Source organism: Magallana gigas, chromosome 3, assembly GCF_963853765.1.
Source record: "Magallana gigas chromosome 3, xbMagGiga1.1, whole genome shotgun sequence".
Classification (NCBI taxonomy): Eukaryota; Metazoa; Mollusca; class Bivalvia; order Ostreida; family Ostreidae; genus Magallana; species Magallana gigas.
Genome location: NC_088855.1, coordinates 4,499,701 through 4,523,959, shown reverse-complemented (window position 1 = coordinate 4,523,959; position 24,259 = coordinate 4,499,701). Strand labels below are relative to the sequence as shown.

Here is a 24,259-nt window from a genome sequence, read left to right as displayed (position 1 = left end):
AATGTACAACCGAATACCTTTAGTTTGTGTTGTATGGCATAGTTAATTCTACGTTTATTATAAAAATCTATGTTAGAAAAATTAAGATTTTATTATCAACTTTTAAAGTGAATTTTGACAATGAATGATTCGAAAATGACTTTACATATTTCCGTTCGGTTCACTGCATTTCAGATCAACGGGGCAGCCATTTTGGTTTTAATTGTAAACAGTCATTGTAGGAACTTCCCTTGATTTCTCCTTCCTTCGGGATGGAAGAAACAAAAATAATATACTATATTGACGATGAAGATACTCCATATCTGATCAAACTACCCATACCTGCCGATCGGGTAACGTTAGGCGATTTCAAGAATGCATTGAATCGACCAAATTATAAATTCTTTTTCAAAAGTGTGGATGATGATTTTGGGTGAGTTTCTTTCATGGCTTGTGTTTTGATTATTTTGTGAATATTAGCAGTTGCCATAATTATTGTAGTTTGATTGTGAATTTTGGGTACTTCTGTCATGTCTTTGGGGGATGCATGATTCTCATGATAATTTAATGTGAGGTCAGTCGGCACTATAATAGACTAGAGATAATTTTCATTAGCCATTAGGCCTTCATATTCAATCAGTAGCATTGCTTCCATGCAGAAGCATGCATATAAGAACATAAAGCATACTGGTAATGAAACTACTTAAAGTGTTCATTTCCTGAAGGGACTGATACCTAATAGTATATATTAACAAAAAAGCTAGCATACAAAAAGATTTATAGTCTTTAATAGCAGAACGTTTATCTGGTGTTAAAACTTTTTGCACCACAAATTTGATACTTATAACTATTACTTCAAAGGATCAACTTGTATCCAGTGTTTGGGAAATAATAGATCTGTTTTGTTGATTCAATTAGGTGTCTTTCAGACAATTGGGTTAAGAAATGTTGCAGATCATTTATGTCTAACCTTTTCATTTTGAGTAAAAACAATGTAGGAAAAAAATTCTAGTTATGAATGTATGAAGCTTCTCTAAATCTCATTGATTTTGCATTTTGGTTTGGAAAAAAACCCCACCCTTTATTCTTACAAGAAGTTAGTGTTGTGAATATTGACACAATACCTACTGTAATATTGTGCAATGTTGTTTATAATGGTTTAAAAATGCTATGAATGGAAACTTTATTTTTTTTATGAAAAAACTTTAATGTTGTTTAATGTTAAAGGTTTCAATTTGAAAGGAGACGTGTACATGCTGTATCTTCATTAATTTTTCCTATTCATTGATTTAACTAAAGGTAGATTGGGGTACTAGTATGGATCTTTATTTATAAAATTACTCCCTAAAATTGGATAGGAAACCTCAATAGATGAGATACAGTCAAAGCTGAAAAACAATTCTGATTTTATAGTTGACCCTGTCAGCAAACCACTGTGATCATGATCAAGTCAATCATCAAGGGTAATAATAATTAGATAAAGTCTTTTATTCAGACAGGATAGCACAATTAGTAACTATATACTAGTTTACATTGTGTTCCTGTATAAAACATTTGTACACAAATAAGTATTAAGAAACAGAGATAAATAGTACCCCGGTATTAATAAAATATACACACTCAAGGGTGCAAGACAATTTATCTTATTATCATCACCTTTCACCACCCCCTTATAACTTGAACTCATGTTTTTCAAGTAACCTTAGCTCTATTTCCAACTCGTCCCTTCCAAATCTCTTAAATTAGTCCAAAGTTTTGTTTTAAAAATTCATAATTTCATTCAAAAATTAATTATCTTTTTATATACAGCTGCTTATAGCTTTCATATAATACCCACATTACCGTACATCCTTGATAATTACTAACGTAGACTTTAGCCATATTGGGAGATATTATTGTGATTTTGAAGAATTTAAATTTTATTTGTTAGCTAATTTTGCTAAATATTATAACTGATTATGTTGTGCCTGCATGGTAGCCTAATGACCTAACTCAAAATGTGAAGATAATTACTTTCATTTTATTAAATAGAGAGACAAATTTATGTGCATCCAAGTTGGCATGGGGGTAAATTTTTTATTGAATGGGGTTGATCAAGTTGTATATGGATGAATTGAGTACATGTACTGAGTAGGACAAGTCAGTATCTGAGTGGGGTTGAGCTAGTAGGGGCAGGTTGGCTGAAGATGAGAACAGATTTGACATTGGGGGCATGTTGTTTGTAATTCAATATAAGTAGTGTTGATGCTTCTGGTGGATACTGTCTGTTGAATAAGGACACAGAATGATCAACTAAGTATCCATGTGGGCTATGAATCTTAGACCCTTTGTTTGCTGACATATTTTATATAACCTTATGTTAAAAATTATGCATTCTCTTACATTTATTTATTCATGTGTTGCATCTTTTTTTGTGTTTTTCAAAAAACAGAATAATGAGTAAATTTTAGGACCCATTCTAGACTTCCAATCTCAATGATTCATTATGAACTGTACTTACAAAACATACAAATGTGTCGTATTAGGCTTTTACCATTTACAGATGTAATTTCACAAGACCTCCACAGTGTGGAGTCCACAACCCAATAAATAAAACCGATACTATAAAGTAATGAACCGATGGCTAACACTATGAACACTTTATGTATTACATGTATAACATAAAAGAAAATTCAGTAGATTTAAAAATAATACATGTATTTATTTGGCACTTTTACCATTTACAGATGTAATTTCTCAAGACCTCCACACCCCAATAAATAAAACCAATACTACAAAGTAATAAAGTAATGACCCAATGGCTAACACTATAAACAATTTATTTATTATAACACAGAAGAAAATTCAGTAGTTTAAAAAATAATATTTCTTTATTTAGCACTTTTCAATACATGTATATGATGGATTTCAGATAATAACTTCTCCAGTTTTAGATGCCAAAACTCTTATGCATGTGATTAGAAGACTTGTTCTAATTCATTTGTTAAGTATGTTGTGAAACAAACATGAACATATGGATGACATAGGTTACTAGTATTATATGCATGTGATGCTACGTTTGATTAATTCAGTTACATACCAATTTAGCATGATAGTCTTTTTAGTCTAACAGGCTCATTTTGAGTCTTTGACATGTCACTACCATTGTTCATCGCTTACACAAATTGCTTTTTTTTAAAAAGTGCATGTATATTAAGACTTAATAAATGAAATGAAATTATTTTACAGGGTTGTAAAGGAAGAAATAATTGATGATGAAGCCCGGTTGCCATGTTTTAATGGCCGTGTCGTGTCTTGGGTAAGTAATCAGTTTTAAAACATTTGGTGTTGATTATGTTCCACAGTCTGTTCTTGTCAGACAAAAAAATGATCCATCTTAAGCTGATAGATGCCAAACACTTCAAGTTATGTAATAAGTGCATGCTCGTAATATTTTGAAGCCTCTCTGAAATGTCAGATTTGAAACAAAAGAACAAGTTTATTCCACAAATATTTAGAGAGATAGAATAAACTCCATTTGAGATTTAAACAAGATATTGGTGCACACTGTCTTGCACAGTGTAGATAACGACTGCTGTGTATACAATATATGTTTTTATTGTAGTTGGTGCCTGCAGAGAACAGCACATCCGATACTCAGTCCCAGTGTACAGACTCGGGGACGGGAGATGTTCATGTCCCCCAGGAGAGGGTCGGGGGGATAGGAGATAGCCGACCACCTTCTTTTCAGTAAGTGCCATTATAAAAATCCCATTATCAAGAGAGACAACTCCGCTGATCTTTAGTGTTTCTTGCAGTGAAAATGATTACTGAGTTTTGCTTGAGAACTTAATCAAGATCAAATAAAACACATTGTTGATATTTTATGATGACAACTTGTACAAACTATATTGAAGAGATAGATGTGGTTTTTTTATTCACGTACTCTGCAGGATAGTGAGATAGACTTTCACAGCTGTGATAGTTGCTCTAGTTAATTGACATGATTAATCATGGAGAAAGACTTTAAAGACAAAAATGATAATAACTTGGTCCGCACATACCAAGGGCAGATAACCAGGCGACAATGGGTTGTCCTTAGTGTCCAAAGTTATTATTCTTTTATATTGCATTGCATGATAGTGGTTGTTCTATAAATGCAATATTGAACCATATTGATTATACCTGAACATATTTTTGCCAATGAACAACTATTTTATGATATTCAGATAAATCCATACTCATCAATATAAATCTGCTATGTTTATTAGCTTGTTGGCATCCTTCTGGTCATTATAATGTTTTGTTTGATTGTTATCTTGTTTTTCATTGTAGCGCTAACGCCTCTGTAGGCAGCCGTGACCAGACCTGTGATACCTGCACAGAGACTGACTCTGTCCTCAGCTCGCGCCGCGGTGAGTCCCTCAATACACTACCCCCTGTATACGTGTAGTCTGTAGTCATGCACTGCATGTTTTGATTTTGATTATATCTTGTACATATATAAACCGCAAAGTAGAAGTAGAAACTTGTACCATTGATAGCACTGCCATTACATATAATTCAAAATTAATGTTGAAACCAAATTTAAACTAAAATTTCTTTTACAACACATATGGTCCAAAATGTTGGTTAGGGCAATGAATGCTTTATAGTTCTAAGACTCAGTGAAGTCTTGTTAAATTGTTATTGACATAGCATGAGGAGTAGGTAATTGGAGTGACAGGTATTATTTCTTTTCTGTGAAATTTGATCATGAAAACAGCCATCTGTCCTGATTGGGTGATTGTGGAGGTCATATCATTGTGTATATAAGTTCATTCTATGTTTAGTGTTCAGGGTTGTCTCTAAAAATTAAAGTAGAAGGGAGAAATGAAAAAGTAGAAGGGGGTCTGGAGGTCTAGCTTATAGCTAGATTGTGTTTGAAATGCAATAATAGCCGGGAAATTACGTCAGTTTAGGCGGGGAAATTCCCCGCTTCCCGGGTCTTAGAGACAACCCTGAGTGTTGCATGTGTGTGTAGGTTAAGGAGATTTTAATAATATCCTTTCCAATATGTTCAATGTGTTTTACTTTAAGCAACTATAAAACTGCAATCTGTTGGAATTTTCAATGCAAAATATTTAGAATATATTATGGATTAAAATATTGCATACTCTCTGGGACTGACTTTATAACTTAAAGAACATATTATTTTCAACTGTTCTACATGTAACTTTAAAACTTAGAATATTAATAGAACTGAGTAGCACCACTAAGCAATCGGGTGAAGAACCTGTACCGTGGGTAATACTCAGTTTACAACAAGTTGTCATGCAGTGCAGAAGTACTGAGCAATTCTGTCATGATGCATTAAATAAATAAATATCATGACTTCATTCAATATTTATTTCAAATTCAGTTTTTAAAACATCCAGATCTGTATATATAAATCACAACAAACTTTGTTAAAGAACATGCATGAGGTTAGCACTAAATTAAATGGCTTAACCATAGCATCCGGTAAGACTAAATTTTAAACCTGACGGTCGACCTGGAAAATTGGGAACTCTTGAAAACTTGAACACTTGATCCCTTGAAGTTTTTCCTCAGTCTCATGGTCTTCGAACCATTGAGAGTCACCTGTAAATGAAAATAATCACCTATTTGAAAATTTCATGTTTAGGTTTGTATTTCAAAGATAACATCAAATGTAAAATGAACATTGGACAGCAGGGTGGGATGCGATTACTTATGAAATTTAAGTCTTTGTGCTATTTGAAATGAACATCTATAGATAGAAGCATGCCAGCTATATGGGTAAGGAAACCTGTAGATGTAAAGAAGACTGTTTGTAACAAATGTCTCTGATGTCTTTAGAAAGGAGAAATGCATTTAGTAGGAATCCATGTAACATGTTATCATTTTGTTTGCTCAATATAGCAAAGATCACATGGCATATTGTCTTTGTTGAGGTTTTTGTAATTTCCAAATTTCATTTAGGGTCATACGATAACTTTTAATCAAGATGAAGACTTTGTTATTGTGAGCAGAAAGGTCTCCTTGAAAGCTTTGAATAGAATATCATCAGTCATTAGGGTCAAGGTAATATTAACCATCATCAGATGAGCCCAGGTCTTTAATTAACGTTTAAAATGTGTTTTTCTATTGATTTTTTTTTTTTGTCGAAAGTACAAAGTCATTAAGAGAAAAAAACTCAGACAAGAAGTAGGTTTAATTCAGTGTTGAGCGGACGTTTAATGATGGCATATTGAATGTGCGTGTGTTTAAGCTTGAATGCATCAGCAGCATTATCTTGTTGCAATTAAATCCTCTGTGTGCATTCCTTTAGTTACAATTTTAAACTATTTTTGAATGTATGTATGAAATGCTAATGTGAAGTAGGTTTTGGAATTGAAAAAGAATTGAAGGGAATATGTGGTGTATACTGAAGTTTTAGAATTGCAGTAGCCAGCTTTAGTGCTAATTTTTTGTGTGTGTTTTGATAAGCACTTTCTTGTTTAAATGAATAACATGAACAAGGCACATAAAATTTGCATATTTTTCATGTTTACGAAGTATAATATTGTGTGAAATGTAGTTAAACAGAAATAGTCCTAAACTCCTTGGTGCAAAAACAGTCAATATTTGATTCAGCATAACAGGAATACATTTGTGCACATAATTTAAATACCTTGACAGCCATCAAGACCATTAATGATATGGCAAAACCAACAAATTGAAAACAATGTTACAGCTGGTAATGGATTGCAAATTTATGTGTGTGTTGAAGAGTGTACGAGGGGCTTTTAGTTATATCTCCTTGACTGTAAATGAGAGGCAGGAACAAAGGCCTGGGAGTGTTGTTGTTGGCGGGTTAGTCATCCCCAGCTTGAGATGGTTACCCACCGTTACTGTAGGCAGCCAGATAAACTCAACAACACTCCAATGCTGCCTAATCCCCCAAACGCAACGCTCTAAATGAAAGTAAATAAATTCAAAACAATGGTGGAAATCGCATTGTTGAAGGAGAAGGAAAATGCATTCAGAACCAGGGTTCTAATCAAGTCCTAATCACAGAATATTTGCTGAGTGATATGATCTCTAGGTATTAAATCTTCAGAGGGATTTTCGCTCATATTAAATTTTAATTTTTTACCAATTCCCTGTTAAGATAAAATGAATTCAACTGCCACTGTGTACAGTATTTCTCATGCAGCTGTCCGCCAAAACATTGGATACACACAGAGATTTATATATGGTGAGATAACACACAACATTTTGATCTTCTTTGTATTTATTCAACCCAAGAATTTGAAGAAATTAAACTCTTTAAATCAAATTTTTGACTAGTGATTGACACAATATTCACTCTACAGATAACGGTTGTTTGCTTAAACATCTCACTGTTGGGGACAGTTTTGTGATTAAGGGGAGATACAATGAGGTAGCATTCTTACTCTAATCCTCTTGATTTACATATGACAAAAAAGTGACACATTTACCAGACTTCATTCAACACTGAATTGCTAAACCTACAATATACTGCTAGTTTGTCTTTCATTCACTCAGTAGTGTTACTTCTAATTCCATTTGTGTATGGATGATGAATTGTGTAATTGTGAAATTATAGATCCTGGATGAATTTTCTCTTCAGCATCGTAGAAAAAAACACAAATAAATATTGCAGTATACAGATGCAAGCTTTATCTCAAAGGAGAAGAGTTTAGAAAATTAGAGTTTGCAGCCTCCACAAAATAAGTTTAATTTGCAGTCAGACATGCTAGCTGTAATAAAACTGTTGCCTCAAGAAGCATGTTAGTCTATCAATGGGTCTCTGTTGAGGGTTAGTTGAGTCAGGGTATCAGGCCCAAGATTGAGTGTGTGATGAGCGTGCTAGTGAGCCGCTTTGAAGTGAAGAGATTTGATAAATGTTGGGAGGGATATAAAGTTCTCCCCGTCCTGGCTTTCTCTTGCCCGGTCTCGCAGACAGTTGGGTGTTACATGGGCAGTTTTCTCTTGTCGCTGGAATTCATAAAGCCCTTTGATGACATAAATGACACTTGGTTTCCAGAAAGACATTTGACAATTTGAAAAATTCTAGGCTTCGAAATTTTAACACCAATGTATGAATATGTCATAAAAGAATAGTTTGATTAAATTAAAAATCAGGATCCATGTCTTTAATGTTAGGTATTAAGAACAGGTGTATAATCCCCACTTGGCTGCAAATGGTAGACTCATTGTAAGGACTTCTAAATATCAACCTATTGTTGCTTCTGGAAAATTAAATATCAGGTGTGATTTCAAAAATTTCAATAAGGTCACACAGGCGTTATTTATCAACAGGTCCATGGCAGGTTTCTGTAGGAATCATTTTGATGGACTTGATAAAAGGAGAAGGGTGCAATTTGCTTGTTCCTAAATGATTACATATCAGCTGATCTCTGAAAAAAGAAGTTTTAAAACCCAAGAGGGAAAGGGAGTAATTATTTCTTACATGCCATCCAAGGTGCAAGGATACAACAGAGAACTGTTTACTAATTCATGGTTTAAAACGTGGAAAAAAGGGCTAGCAGATACTATCGACTGAGAATTTAAACTTGTACCTAAAGCAAGTAGGGTAATTTGTTGTTTCGGCTGTCGGTCACCTAGGATGGAGATCTGTACAGGCTTGATGTAACAAAGCTAATCAGTCCTGAACAGTTCTTTGTGAGATTTTATAGGTCCTCACAGGCGAGTCCTGGACTATTCTCTATGGGATTGTAAAGGCCCATGCATGCGAGTCTGACCGTTATAGTCCTTTGCTAGCGAGTCCTGGAGCTTTCTTTGAAATTATTTAGACCTGTGCGAGTAGGTCCTGGACTATTTTTGAGATGTTGTAGGCCTCTGCTAGCGAGTCCTGCATTATTCTCTGAGATGATGTAGACCTGTGGACTAGTTGTGTAGGCACTGTTGTTTGTGTAAACCAGCTCTGTGTTTATTCCTGTATGGCTTGGTTTGTGGTTTCTTGTACTAGAATCGACAACTCGGACAGCTTGAGGAAGGAACTGCTGTCTCAAACAGGTACCTGGCTGATCATTGGACTTCTCTCTGAAGTCTGCAGGGTCCTAATAACACATTCTCCTAATAGGATAATGAATTCTTTTGGGGGAAAATAATAAAAATCCAAAATACAAAAAAGGCTTTGAGCCAAAATTAAAAATTAACTTTTTTGATGTAATTTGATCAACCCATCAAAATTGCCCCTACCCAATAATTTTTTTAGCATTTTGAATTTGATGATTTTTTAAAAAATTGATTGTCATATTAAAAAAAAAATTGGATTATGCTTTTGTATCAACAAATATTGAATTTTTTTTACTTTCTCAGCATAGAAATTAACACAAAAATTGTCTGATTTTTAGAATATCAATGTGCAAGAAAATTTAAAACAAAAAAGAGCTACCTACCTACCAACCATGAAAAATTTGGGTCGGAGTATATCAAACATATAAATGATTAATGCTGGCCTTGTCTTTTTTGGTTTTCTGAACTTTATTTCTATTTTGCGCAAACCAGAAAATTTTGCTGTTACATATCTAGATGTCCCCAATGTTTTTGAAAAATTTTGGGTAGTGATTGATGGGGAAATAAAACAAATCATTTAGAATAAGCTACCTTTTGGAACAAAGTTGTTTTTGCAATTAAATTACTGGCAAGAAGAAGTCTTGTTATTTTGATTACAGCTATTACCAAGGATCTCTGACTTACTTCACTATATCTCCATATAACAAGTTTGTAATAATAAGTATAAAGATCTTGGAATTAACAAGTTTTCCTCTCTCTGATTACCCAGTGAGGTCATATATTTAAGCACCAAACTTACTTTGGCTAGCAGAACTGAAACTATCATTTTGTAATTTTATGTATTTTTATTGAAATATTAGTAGAAACTTGTAAAAATTAAGTCAGTTTAAAATATTGTTAGCTTTATAATATGAGATGTAAATTTCATTACTTTCAATGTTTATTAGATTTTAATTAATTTGCTTTATCTATAGATTTGTTATATCAAAATTTGTTTTAATTGTTAATTAGATTGGATTTAAAAGAAATTAAGATTTTTGCTGGAACACCGCAAAACATTGCAATATCTGAATAAGGAATTAAATAAACAATAGCTGTTGAAGATTTTCTAGCTTATGTTATCTTAGTGGAAGTTAATAATTGATAACAATGGGAGGAAGTTTATCCATTAAACTAGGCAATTCTTGTCATCTGAGAAGTGATCAAATAAAAACAAATTTGGGTAGACATGAAATTGATTACCGGTAGACATTTGATATTGATAAAACAAATAATGAAATCTTGGTCAGTGGCTATTTAGTAACAGTAGTTGAATTTATTTATTCTCTCAAAAACCATTTAAATGGAGAGAAAATAAAGAAAAAATACATAGTTTATCGAACAATTTTCTTTTCTTAATCATCATGTATCGATCTGCACTAGAGCCTGGGAGAGAGTGTATCCATTGGTAGACAGAGTGTGTCCATTGGTAGACAGAGTGTATCCATTGGTAGACAGAGTGTGTCCATTGGTAGACAGAGTGTATCCATTGGTAGACAGAGTGTGTCCATTGATAGACAGAGTGTATCCATTGGTAGACAGAGTGTGTCCATTGGTAGACAGAGTGTATCCATTGGTAGACAGAGTGTATCCATTGGTAGAGAGAGTGTGTCCATTGGTAGACAGAGTGTGTCCATTGGTAGACAGAGTGTATCCATTGGTAGACAGTGTGTATCCATTGGTAGACAGAGTGTGTCCATTGGTAAAAAGAGTGTATCCATTGGTAGACAGAGTGTATCCATTGGTAGACAGAGTGTATCCATTGGTAGAGAGAGTGTATCCATTGGTAGACAGAGTGTGTCCATTGGTAGAGAGAGTGTATCCATTGGTAGAGAGAGTGTGTCCATTGGTAGACAGAGTGTATCCATTGGTAGACAGAGTGTGTCCATTGGTAGAGAGAGTGTGTCCATTGGTAGAGAGAGTGTATCCATTGGTAGACAGAGTGTATCCATTGGTAGAGAGAGTGTGTCCATTGGTAGACAGAGTGTGTCCATTGGTAGACAGAGTGTATCCATTGGTAGACAGTGTGTATCCATTGGTAGACAGAGTGTGTCCATTGGTAAAAAAAATGTATCCATTGGTAGAGAGAGTGTGTCCATTGGTAGAGAGAGTGTATCCATTGGTAGAGAGAGTGTGTCCATTGGTAGACAGAGTGTAACCATTGGTAGAGAGAGTGTGTCCATTGGTAGACAGAGTGTATCCATTGATAGACAGAGTGTGTCCATTGGTAGACAGTGTATCCATTGGTGGAGAGAGTGTATCCATTGGTAGAAAGAGTGTGTCCATTGGTAGAGAGAGTGTGTCCATTGGTAGACAGAGTGTGTCCATTGGTAGACAGAGTGTATCCATTGGTAGACAGTGTGTATCCATTGGTAGACAGAGTGTGTCCATTGGTAAAAAGAGTGTATCCATTGGTAGAGAGAGTGTGTCCATTGGTAGAGAGTGTATCCATTGGTAGAGAGAGTGTGTCCATTGGTAGACAGAGTGTAACCATTGGTAGAGAGAGTGTGTCCATTGGTAGACAGAGTGTATCCATTGATAGACAGAGTGTGTCCATTGGTAGACAGTGTATCCATTGGTGGAGAGAGTGTGTCCATTGGTAGACAGAGTGTATCCATTGGTGGAGAGAGTGTATCCATTGGTAGACAGTGTGTATCCATTGGTGGAGAGAGTGTATCCATTGGTAGAAAGAGTGTGTCCATTGGTGGAGAGAGTGTATCCATTGGTAGAAAGAGTGTGTCCATTGGTAGAGAGAGTGTATCCATTGGTAGAAAGAGTGTGTCCATTGGTAGAGACAGTGTATCCATTGGTAGACAGAGTGTGTCCATTGGTAGAGAGAGTGTATCCATTGGTAGAGAGAGTGTGTCCATTGGTAGACAGAGTGTAACCATTGGTAGACAGAGTGTGTCCATTGGTAGACAGAGTTTATCCATTGGTAGACAGAGTGTGTCCATTGGTAGAGACAGTGTATCCATTGGTAGACAGAGTGTGTCCATTGGTAGAGAGAGTGTGTCCATTGGTAGAGAGAGTGTATCCATTGGTAGAGAGAGTGTGTCCATTGGTAGACAGAGTGTATCCATTGGTAGACAGAGTGTGTCCATTGGTAGAGAGAGTGTGTCCATTGGTAGAGAGAGTGTATCCATTGGTAGACAGTGTATCCATTGGTAGACAGAGTGTGTCCATTGGTAGAGAGAGTGTGTCCATTGGTAGACAGAGTTTGTCTATGGTAGATAGAGTGTATCCATTGGTAGACAGTGTGTATCCATTGGTAGACAGAGTGTGTCCATTGGTAAAAAGAGTGTATCCATTGGTAGAGAGAGTGTGTCCATTGGTAGACAGAGTGTATCCATTGGTAGACAGTGTGTATCCATTGGTAGACAGAGTGTGTCCATTGGTAGACAGTGTAACCATTGGTAGACAGAGTGTGTCCATTGGTAGACAGAGTGTGTCCATTGGTAGAGAGAGTGTGTCCATTGGTAGACAGTGTATCCATTGGTAGACAGAGTGTATCCATTGGTAGACAGAGTGTGTCCATTGGTAGAGAGAGTGTGTCCATTGGTAAAAAGAGTGTATCCATTGGTAGACAGTGTATCCATTGGTAGACAGAGTGTATCCATTGGTAAAAAGAGTGTGTCCATTGGTAGACAGAGTGTGTCCATTGGTAAAAAGAGTGTGTCCATTGGTAGACAGAGTGTATCCATTGGTAGACAGAGTGTGTCCATTGGTAGAGAGAGTGTGTCCATTGGTAGACAGAGTGTGTCCATTGGTAGAGAGAGTGTGTCCATTGGTAGACAGAATGTATCCATTGGTAGACAGAGTGTGTCCATTGATAGACAGAGTGTATCCATTGGTAGACAGAGTGTATCCATTGGTAGACAGAGTGTATCCATTGGTAGACAGAGTGTGTCCATTGGTAGAGAGAGTGTGTCCATTGGTAGACAGTGTATCCATTGGTGGAGAGAGTGTATCCATTGGTAGACAGAGTGTGTCCATTGGTAGAGAGAGTGTATCCATTGGTAGAGACAGTGTATCCATTGGTAGACAGTGTATCCATTGGTAGACAGTGTATCCATTGGTAGACAGAGTGTATCCATTGGTAGACAGAGTGTATCCATTGGTAGACTGTAGCTCATGTTTTTGTTTCAATAGATGGACGATCTAGGCACTATAGAAACCACCACCGCCTTAACAATGATCCAAATGGTAAGCTTCATGTGGCATCCCTTCCCACCCTCTGCACCTAACAGTAATCCCCCCTTCACTGTACACGCCTCTCTCTGCTTCTGACGAGGCTCACATCTATTGCTGCCTAACCCCTCAGTCACTCAGTCATGTCTTGTTGAGGAGAGGCCATGCTGTGTCGCTTCACTAAAATACTCTGTTTGAATTAAATGTTCATTCTAATAAAAACTTGGTTAATGTAGCTTTGCACTAAAGTGTATGTACCGTAAGTCTGCTGGTTTATGTATGTAATGTTACCTCTGCTGTTGGCTATTGAAGCTGCTCTGCTTACACCCCCTGTCTCAGGAATCTTGCTGCTACATAATGCAAATAAAGTCTACAGCATTTTACACTAACTCTGAGTTACAGCTTTCTGCAATATTTATGCAAGGAAGGGGAGGGAAGATTTGGATAACTGAATTACTTATTATACCCATAGAAATAATTAATTTGATTTGTTGCAATTCCCTATTGAAAGTGAGGTAATGCATTCACTCCTCTATCCCTAAATGGGTCTTGGACAATACACAGATTCATTCATTAGATTGTTTTTATGTTACCTTGAAGTCTACTTGTAATGACTTATGTGTAATTAAATTCAACAGACAGATCCAGACTACCTTTCTCTCTGTGTTTGGTCACCTGCCTGTCTTGTTGTTAAAGTACACCTCTCTCTGTTCATGTCGCCCTGTATATACTAATTAATGACCAGGTATAGTCTGTTTACCTACACTTGTCGGTGAGCTGTGAAGTGTAGGGTGGCCTACTATGTCAGGAACTGACGTATATCATTGATGTCACCTGTTTTTATGTATGATGTTTTAATAACTTAAAACTTTAAAAGATTTCAAGTGGGTGTGAATGCGGTCTATTTCCATTCCCAATGATGAATAGATTGGGCTTGTAAATCAAATATGAAAATAGTTTAATTTTAGGCTCACATTCGTTTCTGTTTATTTTCCACAGCACTCTGATTTAAGTCATTTTAAAGTGCATATGGATGTTTAGCACATGGATTTAATCATTGAAATGTAAATCAGATGCAAACAAAATTTTTATAAACTTCATGCTGGATGACATTTCAAAGAAGAAAAAAAAAATTAAAGTTGATTTATTGTAAGCATAAGATTACATGGCAGTTTGGTATTCAAACAGAAATTATCCAATTGCACTCCTTAGTTTTATATATAAACAGAAATGGTTATTTTGAAGATACTTCTATCTGTTTAACTTAGTTGTAGTATTTTTAGACTGGTATCTCACTTTTTACAACTATAGCCATATTCAAATTTTGTCTGTTTTTTTCATAGACTCTTATTATTGATAAATTTGTTTAACATATTTTAAATATATTTATAATGATTTCTCACTTATTTTAGATATAACTGATCAAATTTTGTCTGTATTTTGATGGTAACTAGTGATGATTTTCCCCTTGCAGCTCCTCGTCTTAATGGCCACCCTAAACGTGACCGACACCGGCACATGTATGGCGACACGTCCACTATGGCCAGCAGTGACCTTGACACCACAAGTTTCTTTGACTCAGAGGACGACAGTCGTTTCTCTACAGTAACAGACACCACCAATAGATCCTCCTCCCGCTACGGCCGACAACGACGGAGGAGGAGGAAGCACAAGCTCCCGCCGATAAGCCGAGTAAGAGACTAGAATAAAGCACTTCTGTTATAAGTCGAGTTAGAGTTAGGTTAGACTAAAGCACTAACAGTAGATGGATAGGATGGGTAAGACTTAAACTAAGGTGTTGTAATTCATGTGTACACTGAGAAATCTCCAGTAAGTTGGCACATAGTCCATCCTTTGAACTGAGTAAGAAATAAGCTCATTTCTGTACATTTAAGTCCCACCAATTAGTGCTTGAATCATTTCTGTAATACAGATTGTTCAGTTCTTATTGTTCTGTCCCTTGCACAGAAAATGGGCCTTGAAGAATTCACTTCACTTACTTTAAACTGGTAATGGCAAGCTTACTTCATTTTTTCTTGATTTAAGGTATTCGATGTATAACGACCATATTTTGTACCTAAGAAATGTATGGTCCGATTTTCCTAATCATGGTATCATTTTGAAGGTGTTATCAAATGAAAATACTCCACCAAAGGAATTTTCAAAATATTAATTATGGTTCAACTAATTACACCTTGAATTTTGTATTAAAGTCTATGGGCAACGTATGTTTTAATGCGATATTGTAAAAAGAAACTTAAAATTTGTAAAACACTCTTGGTTAATACATGCATAAACTTTCTCTTTATCAAAATATGAATTAAAATGAATCATTTACCGCAGATATTCTGACGAAATTAAAATTTTCTTTTTTCAACAAGGGGAGATAACTCTTTAAAAAAAATTTAAGGTGCAAAATGACCGGCTTCTTATATGTTGTCAGTCATGTGAATTTGGTTCATTTCACTTTCATTGTTTTTTAGCAGTACTTATTTAACTGGTTTTAAACGATTCAAAATTGTTCAATATCCCTTGATTATACATTGAATACCTTAATGTTAAGAGACAGAAAGTCAAACCTTGGTTGCATTCTTTAACAATTTTTCTCTATTTGGGACTGTAACAGTATATAAGTTGATTAGTATGCTGACTAGGAACCTTGTACTTTCAGGCCTCATCCTTCAGCAGTATCACTGACTCCACCATGTCTCTGAACATTATCACAGTCACTCTTAATATGGGTAAGTCTCTCTGTACACTCTACTCTGGTGCTGTGACAAGGTACTTTATTCCTGTGGACTGCACTTCATATGCTCAAGTTATCAAACTTCTATTGAATGTAAAGATTTATTTTAGTATACTTAAAATTTGATGCAGTTGGAATCTTCATGTCATGGTATGATGTTTGGTTTTTCAGACACAGTTAATTTCCTGGGAATCAGTATTGTTGGCCAAAGTAACAAAGGAGGGGATGGAGGAATTTATGTGGGGTCCATAATGAAAGGGTAGGTGACAACACAGTAGAGTAAGAATGTTTACATATGTCATTAACTCAGAAATTTTACATGATTTCATTCAATTATTTCTATGTGATACAATGTGATATAACATGAGAGTCTTGCTTTGGTACAGAGGTGCAGTGGCACAGGACGGTCGTATAGAACCAGGAGATATGATTCTGGAGGTGAACGGTGTTAGTTTCGAGAACATGAGTAACGACGATGCTGTACGCACTCTACGAGAGGCTGTAACAAAACCAGGGTAAAATCCAATTCCAAATTACCAAGTACATTGTTGTTTTTATAGACCTCAGTATATTGTTCACCAGTAGGTAAGAAATGAGGGGCTTGTATTAATGTGTACAAACAACTGTTTCAGTCCCATCACTCTAGTCGTAGCCAAATGCTGGGACCCTAACCCCACTAAAGGGTACTTTACCGTGCCTCGCCAGGAACCGGTGCGACCTATTGACCCCTCGGCCTGGGTGGCTCACACTACGGCAATGCAGAGGGAGTACATGAGTCGTATTGGTGGCCCCGCCCCCTCCATCAGCAATATGACATCCACCAGTTCCTCACTGACCAGCTCAATACCTGAGTCAGAGAGTAAGTTCAACCAGCTCTTCATGTAATTGCTGTACAATTTAATGACTAACTGTGAAATGATTTAGATTAATGAAGTGCATGTGGGAATGCTTCAATGACGTACCCTGTTTTTCTCTGATTTTCAGGATTCGATGACCTGAATCTCTCAATCAACACTGACATGGCCACTGTGGTTAAAGCCATGGCTCAGCCAGACTCCGGCTTGGAAATCCGTGATAGAATGTGGCTAAAAATCACAATTCCCAACGCATTTATAGGTTGGTCACAATATATGTAGTATTAGATAATACATGTACTCATAGATGGAATGCTTATGTTTCTGTGGAATCCAGAAATATTAGATAATACATGTACTCATAGATGGAATGCTTATGTTTCTATGGAATTCAGAAATAAACAACGGATAATCATGCCAGCAATAAGAAATCTTACATAGAAATCTTGCCATGTTGATGTTGAATTTTATATATACATATACATGTGTTATATTCAGTAGCTATCTGAGAGATTGTGGTATGTATATTTGTGACACATTGAGTTACTGTGTAAGTCTTGTCTTGTGTTGCAGGCTCAGACTTGGTGGACTGGTTATTCACTCATGTAGATGGTTTTGCTGATAGAAGAGATGCCAGGAAGTATGCCTGTAACTTGTTGAAAGCAGGATTTATCCGACACACGGTCAACAAAATCACATTCTCAGAACAGTGCTACTATATATTTGGAGATATTTACGGAAGTAAGTACACATTTGTAAACAGTGAAATGTATTTTTGGACATTGATGTTTTAATTGGAGCTTTTTGATATATACCTGTTGGAATCAGAAATTGGCTAACAATGGTTTTTGGTATCAAGGTAGACCAAGTGCAAGTGAGAGGTAGTAACAATAACAGTGTAGGTTAACCCAGCACTTTGGCAACTCCCTCACTCGGCTTTGTCGGTCAAACCCAACTACTCAATCAAGCACTCCATAGCTAAGTCTTCTGACCAAGGCCAGAATCATAAAGTTGTATCCAAGAGCTGAAAAATTCATTTCATTGTCATCAGAAGCTTCACCACATGATTTCAGTGGAAACTACAATTCTTCAACATTTGCCCAATGGGCTAATATGGTTAACCAGACTTTATTGTCCTTGTAGATGGGCCCATGTATCCAGGTTAGTAGGTCAAGGTTATTGCCTTGTACAGTTAGAAGTAGAGACGCATAAGTATCTTGTGGTCATTTCAATTTATTTTAGTTTTGCATATACATATACCAAAAATGACCTAAAGAGAAAATGTGTTATTTTCATAGAAATAACATATTAGGTTGCATCTATATAATTGTTTATTTTACTGCATGCAGAATACACTTAGCTTGATCTTTCATTCCTAACAAATTTTCCAGTTAAATACGAAAACAACTTATCTATATTTATCAACTTTCAAATATTTTAACAGCATGATATTGTTTCTCTCTAAATACTACAATATTAAACTTTCTTTGATTATGCAGTTACATGTTTGTCAGTTTAATACAGCTGATGTGCTACTTTTAGCTATGAACCTTCTAAAGTTAAGGGGTACAGTTAACTCCTCTTTCACATTCCAAAAAGTGACCTGTTCTTTTCATTACTAGTTAGTAGTGTTCTGGGTTTTGGGGAACTATTCTTGGTACAAACTTTTACCACTTCATTTGCAATGATTCATTCAGCATCTTTTCTTTCACCCCTTCCTTTCATAAAATATATCATTTAAGCCATTTTCAAATCACTGCAAAACAAGAAAGAATGCAGCTTAATTGAATATGTCCTTGTATAACTCTTCATGCCATTTTTCATCATCATTTAACTACTCAATTATCTTACAAAATGTTATTATGCCTGCATATAAGTAAGAGTCTGTTTTGATTTAGTGCTTAAGAACTGTATCAATTTACATGTAAGTTTCAGTCTGTTGCATTTATTTATGACTTTATTTCTATGCTGTTGCTGTCATATACTCATGCTTGGCTTCCATATTATAAATGCATGCCAGTGTAAAACTGTAATGAACGTGATAGCCGATCTTTTGCTATCAGTCTTATCCTCTTCATCAAGCTGCTGTTACAAAATGATTGCTACCTTGTATCAAAGCTGTTTTGATATCAAATGAACTTAACTTCTAAATGTAGAAAATTGATTACCGGTATGGTTTCATTATCATATGTCATCCAGTCATTCATTATCAATCATTCAATGCGATAGGTAGTTGTTGACAGCTCTTTCTGCTTTCAGGTAACTCTGTTTTTCATACTGTTTGCACTCTGTCAATTATTTTGTTACAGATTTGTCAGCATTAAGTCTGGAGGACGTGGACTCTGTGTCAGAGGCCGACCGTGACACCCTGGCCCCCCTCCCACCCCCACACTGGAACAACCAGTACCCCTACGGTAGTAACCCAGGGTACCTGCCCCCAAACCTAAGTTATATCCCTCCCTATAGCTATACCAGCACAGACTCTCAGAGCTATATTGGTAGCTTTGTGGACGGGGATAAGAGCATGGTCAGTGGTATGACAGGGCTCACTGCGGGAGCCGGGGGTGCAGGAGGGGGCAATAACAGTGCAGGAAGTGTCCATAGTGCCTCAGGTAAGGTCTTGTATTGCATGAGCAAAGTTTGTAATTGTTACAGAAAAATGCATCTTATTTTTGTTTTTCAATTTTACTTGTATGTATTTGATTAATTGGTCCATGGCCCTGACTCTGATTTTGTTGTAGCTTTATTTTGTTTTGCTAGATTGTCATGCAACTAATCCTGTCAGCTTTTTGATTTACCGGTAGTTTTGTACTGAAGCTTGCATGTCCATGTTTTGTTTTTCCAGTCACCCCCAAAGACTGCACATGTATACTCAGTACTTACAATCATATCCGAAAATTATGGACAGACAAAGATAAAGAACTTTATAATCATCAACATCAGCATGTTCATAGCACAGGGACCCACACAGGGGGAGACCCCCACCCCACAGATCACCGGCATGATCACGCCAGGACCCAGGGCACGCTGACAGGGGGAGCTAACTGTGTATCAGATCCCAGGATCCAAGCAGCGTATTCGAAAACGTCTTTAGCTAGCTCAACTGGTAATGACTATTTGATTACTTCACCTCATTATCAATGCCCCAGTATACACTGTGGAGGCTCCTTACTGTAGGTCTTGCATGTTAAGGGTGTGAGTGCAGTTTTTGGGGGTGTTTGTGATGGAGTATTTGCAGGTGTGTGTAATGTACAGCTGTTGTGCAGAACATCCTCTAGAGTTACTGGTCCACACAGGGGTTTGTGAATTGCCAAAACTACACTGTTATCTCTCTATGTGCATGCTACTGAAGATTCATGTCAAATTGTCAGTAACACAGTAACAAGTCGTATTGTCATTTCATCTCTCTGCCCCCCTGTTGCTCTTTGCTACTTCCTGTTTTATTTGTTGTTACACCCTGCCACCTTCATTTCTATTTTATTTGTTTCATCCGCTTTTGATTAACATTAATGACCTGATGAGACATATATTTATATATTAATAACTACCTTCATTTTTATGTTGCCTTATTTTGTCTCAACATGGGAACGGACAATTTTAAAACAAAATGAAGCATTAATTTTGGCTGCAACTCCAAACATGTCTCATTTAAGCCTAAGAGCAGTTTATTCAGTGATTAAATATTCTTAGGAAAGGGGTTTTAATGAATATTGTAATATAAATGATAATGCAAAAAATGTTTTGCCCATTTGATTTGTACTTTAAAAAACAGACTTCTGGATCCTGACTAAAGCTTCTTAATTGATTTGATAAATGTCGAGTATATCAATGTTCAAGAATATAAGCTTTTTCTTTAACATTTTATGTTTTAACTTTTATTAGCTTTCACAATTGCTTTTCAGATTTTGCTTCTTATTGTTTAAACAAATCCTTTTTTTCATAACCCAGCTTGTAATTTTTAACTACCATTCATGGTTTTCTAAGAGAGATATATTTGTTTTCTACTTCAGAGGAGTTTGTCCCTTTACTGTTAATGTACTGGTACTTATAAAAAACCTGATACATTTACTGAATTCCTAAACAGCTAAGATTATACTGTTAACAAAACTCCCCTATGTACCAATATCTTTCTGTCTAAGCATGATTCTATTGAAATGTCTTTTCCTTGATCTGATAATCACACGATGTTTTATGATAAAGATAGTTAGCAAACCTTGTAGATTGTGATGTCTCCGTTTGACCCTGTACCCTTAATTTTTGGCAGTTCACAATGCCTGTTGTTTGCCGGTAAATCTACAACCCGCTGCACAAAAACTTTTCTCAAAAGCATTTTGTGAGGGAAGTGAACCAAACAACAATGTAAAGGGGAAAAAACCCACCGACTCACCAAAAGAAATAAAAAAGGAGGGGCAAGAGAAAATTGTGAAAAAATCTGATGACACCAAACAGGAAAACGTAAATGAAAACAAAGTTAAACCAGCTAAGATGGTGAGAATTAAAGAGAATTCGGAGGACAGTGTTGAGGAAGGTCAGGAGGTCAAGGCCGAGTCACCAGAAGGTGACAAGGTTCACATCTTCCTGTAGGAAGGTACTTCTGTTTACTTGTGTGCATGTGTGTGGGATGAAGTGCGCAGAGCTTCAGGGGAAGTAATGCATGGCCTTCTATTAACTCTGTAGACACTGACTTCCAACCACCAGAGTGTAGCCATGACAACCTGCTTCATGCTTCTGTGGCCTCCAGCACACCACTCTCACCGAGTGACAGTCTGTCTGCTAGTCTGTGTGCAGCAGATTACCGGAGTAATGCAGTGATGACATTATATTATATAGAATTCTGTAGATATGGTTCCGCATGGAGTTTGCTATATCATTGTGTCCTATTTTCCACTGGATTCTGTAATCCTGATATTGCTTGACCTAACTATATGCCATGTTATTAAACTCTCTTCTTGTCATTTTAGGAAGCAGTGCTTCGGGAAGCAGTAGGAAAGACAAAGGGAAGTCTGGGAGTCCGGCGGGAAGTGGAAGCGACTCGGATAATGCAAGCTTGGCCAGCGCAAGGCGGGTAACCCTCGAACCATCACCCAGAAATATATCCAATGTGCCACAGGACCTTAGTGGTAGTAGACAGTCTTTCAAAATGGCAATGGGAAATCCTTGTGAGTTCTTTGTGGATGTCATGTGATCAGTCATGTGGCCCCTTTACAGCCATCAGATTTCATACACAAGTTTGCATGATCCTTTCTTCTATACTTTGTTTTGGTTTTGGCTGCAATATGACTACAATACATGGTCAATACAACTGGTTTGTACAAGGCAGCCAGAGACTCTGTGTAATGACGTGTGAGCATTATGGTACAAATCTGTTTTGTATATTAGAATAATTTTATAGTTGCATGATAATTCATTTTATTTGTCAACATTTAATTGATGTTTTATAGCATGCCAGCAGAAGTATTATTTATTTAGAAAAAAAAAAACTTGTGAGAAAGATAATGAAGTGTGAGAGTGTGAAAGAAAATCTTTCCAAAATGGATGTGATTTTTTTGTATTATTTTATGCTTGTTTTATAAATAAGTGTTTCAGAGTGCAATTACATTGTATTTCATTTGTTGTAAACTTGATTTTGTTAAACAAGTCATTTCCCATATTTAACCATTACCACTATTTCACAGGTTACTGAATATCCTCAGAATTTTAAATGGTGCTTTCCTCTGTTGCTTACATAAAGAAACAAGTCATAGCTAACAACACTATCGGATCTATGTTCTACATTGCTGATGATGCTGACTTTTCTCTCCTTTAGGCGACTCTGTCATGGATTCATGACCTTTGGCCTTCCTAGATCCCTCTAGTGTCCATGGCAACGACTTCCATATGTGGAGTGGCTGACGTGGTGCATGTCCCGCTGCTAGGAGTCTATGCTTGGTGCTGATTGGTTGGCTGATGTAATCATAAGAGGAATCCTGACACATAATCTCTCTTCATATTTTACTCCTTCAATCCCACATGTGATAACCGGTCCGTGTTGTGGCTACCTATCAGTTGGCATGGCTCTGACCTCATGTTCATTCTTTTCACCTTCCCATTATGTTTTCTTTTAACTGGGATCAAAACTCTTTAATCTTGTTTCTTTGTTTTACTCTATTTCAAAATGTCTACAGTATTTCAATATTTAGTTCGTTGCATGAGTTAGACCTTGCTCTCAAATCTCTCTTCCTTTTGTTCAGCCTAAGTTGTGCATGACATCTCAGATCTAACTGTTTCGGAATTATTTCTTCTGTCATTGAGTTTCTTTTCCCAACATTTTGCTTTCAGTTTTTCCCTGGTTCTTGTTTCATTTGGTGCTGATAAATGTGAATTTAATTCTGTGAATTGTTACCCTGGTAACAGCTGCCAAAATCAGTGAAGTTTTGTACCAATTGTTGTGATTTGCCCACCAAACATATCTTATCTTTATGCAAGGCATTATAAACCATCTCCTTAGCTGTAATGAGCAGGCTGTTTAGTGGGGGATTTCCCCTGCTCTGTGAAGACACACAATGATAGAGAGTTTTATTCTCTAGTGTGTAAAGAATTTTATATTGCAATCACTTTATCAGTTCAGTTTCAAATCACCATGTGCATGCTGAAATTCATCAAAAATTTAAAATGATGCTTATAAAAGGTTGTTAAGCTGTGCCTTCTTTTATGTCCATACATTTCTTAACTGCTTCAGACTGAAAAATGAATAACCCAAATGTAGACATGTTGGAATTGAGTGTAGCTGTGTTCTATCGAAACAAACTGCCATTGATAGCGGAACATGGCAAGACTGTCCAGTAATTAGAGAGGTAGTGTGGTTGTAGTAATGTCCTATTAAACCATTTGTAGATACATGTACATCGAACAAACCGTGGGTTCTGTCAAGTCCCCAACAAATCATGTCACATTTGTCTTAACCTTTTGTCACATCTGATAGTATTATATGCTGAATTGTAGAATGTACATGAGGGTCACATGACCATATTAAAAAAATTTCACAAGCATAGAGTGTTTATTTTTATATCTTTATCCAAAACTACATATATGTAGTTAAAGCTTGTGTTATCTACCCTTTCAATTGCCACAAAAGTTCCTAAATCTGGAATGTGCTCATGCATCTCCTCCTGATTATAAAGGAGGGTGAATATGGTTTGTTTACTTGCTTGAATAAGAAAATGCTGTTCAAATTGAGAAACAGATTCTCGGCCCACTGGTGATTAGAAATATTCCAGTAGCAAATGCTAAATACACTGTACCCGTATGAGCAACATTCTGCACGTAAGGTCGCATATGCCAGTTACCAGTATTTATTTGATTATTTATTTCCATGACAACATGAACTGTAACAATCGATATATACATGGAAACAATACCAAAGAACCTTGCAAAGGAATGGTTAAAA

General features: G+C 36.3%; 1 protein-coding gene across 9 annotated transcripts; it reads left to right on the top strand.

Moving 5' to 3' along the window:
• The first annotated feature begins 159 nt into the window (after positions 1 to 159).
• On the top strand, positions 160 to 23,861 carry LOC105324971 (segment polarity protein dishevelled homolog DVL-3). 9 transcript variants are annotated; one of them, XM_011424260.4, is made up of 17 exons: positions 161 to 412; positions 3,208 to 3,277; positions 3,584 to 3,708; positions 4,294 to 4,373; positions 13,195 to 13,248; positions 14,708 to 14,925; positions 15,905 to 15,974; positions 16,151 to 16,238; positions 16,366 to 16,494; positions 16,612 to 16,838; positions 16,964 to 17,095; positions 17,407 to 17,574; positions 17,977 to 17,994; positions 19,143 to 19,445; positions 19,679 to 19,939; positions 21,098 to 21,421; positions 21,795 to 21,934. In XM_011424260.4, the coding sequence occupies exons 1-16, from the start codon at positions 252 to 254 to the stop codon at positions 21,415 to 21,417; spliced, it is 2,424 nt and encodes an 807-aa protein (XP_011422562.2). In that variant the 5' UTR covers positions 161 to 251; the 3' UTR covers positions 21,418 to 21,421; positions 21,795 to 21,934. The 9 variants fall into 9 exon arrangements, with proteins under 9 accessions (XP_011422563.2, XP_011422562.2, XP_011422565.2 ...); XM_034480980.2 differs by lacking the exon at positions 21,098 to 21,421 and adding an exon at positions 22,640 to 23,861 and having other exon boundaries at positions 162 to 412; positions 21,795 to 21,992; XM_011424261.4 differs by lacking the exon at positions 17,977 to 17,994 and having other exon boundaries at positions 160 to 412.
• Positions 23,862 to 24,259: the final 398 nt, after the last annotated feature.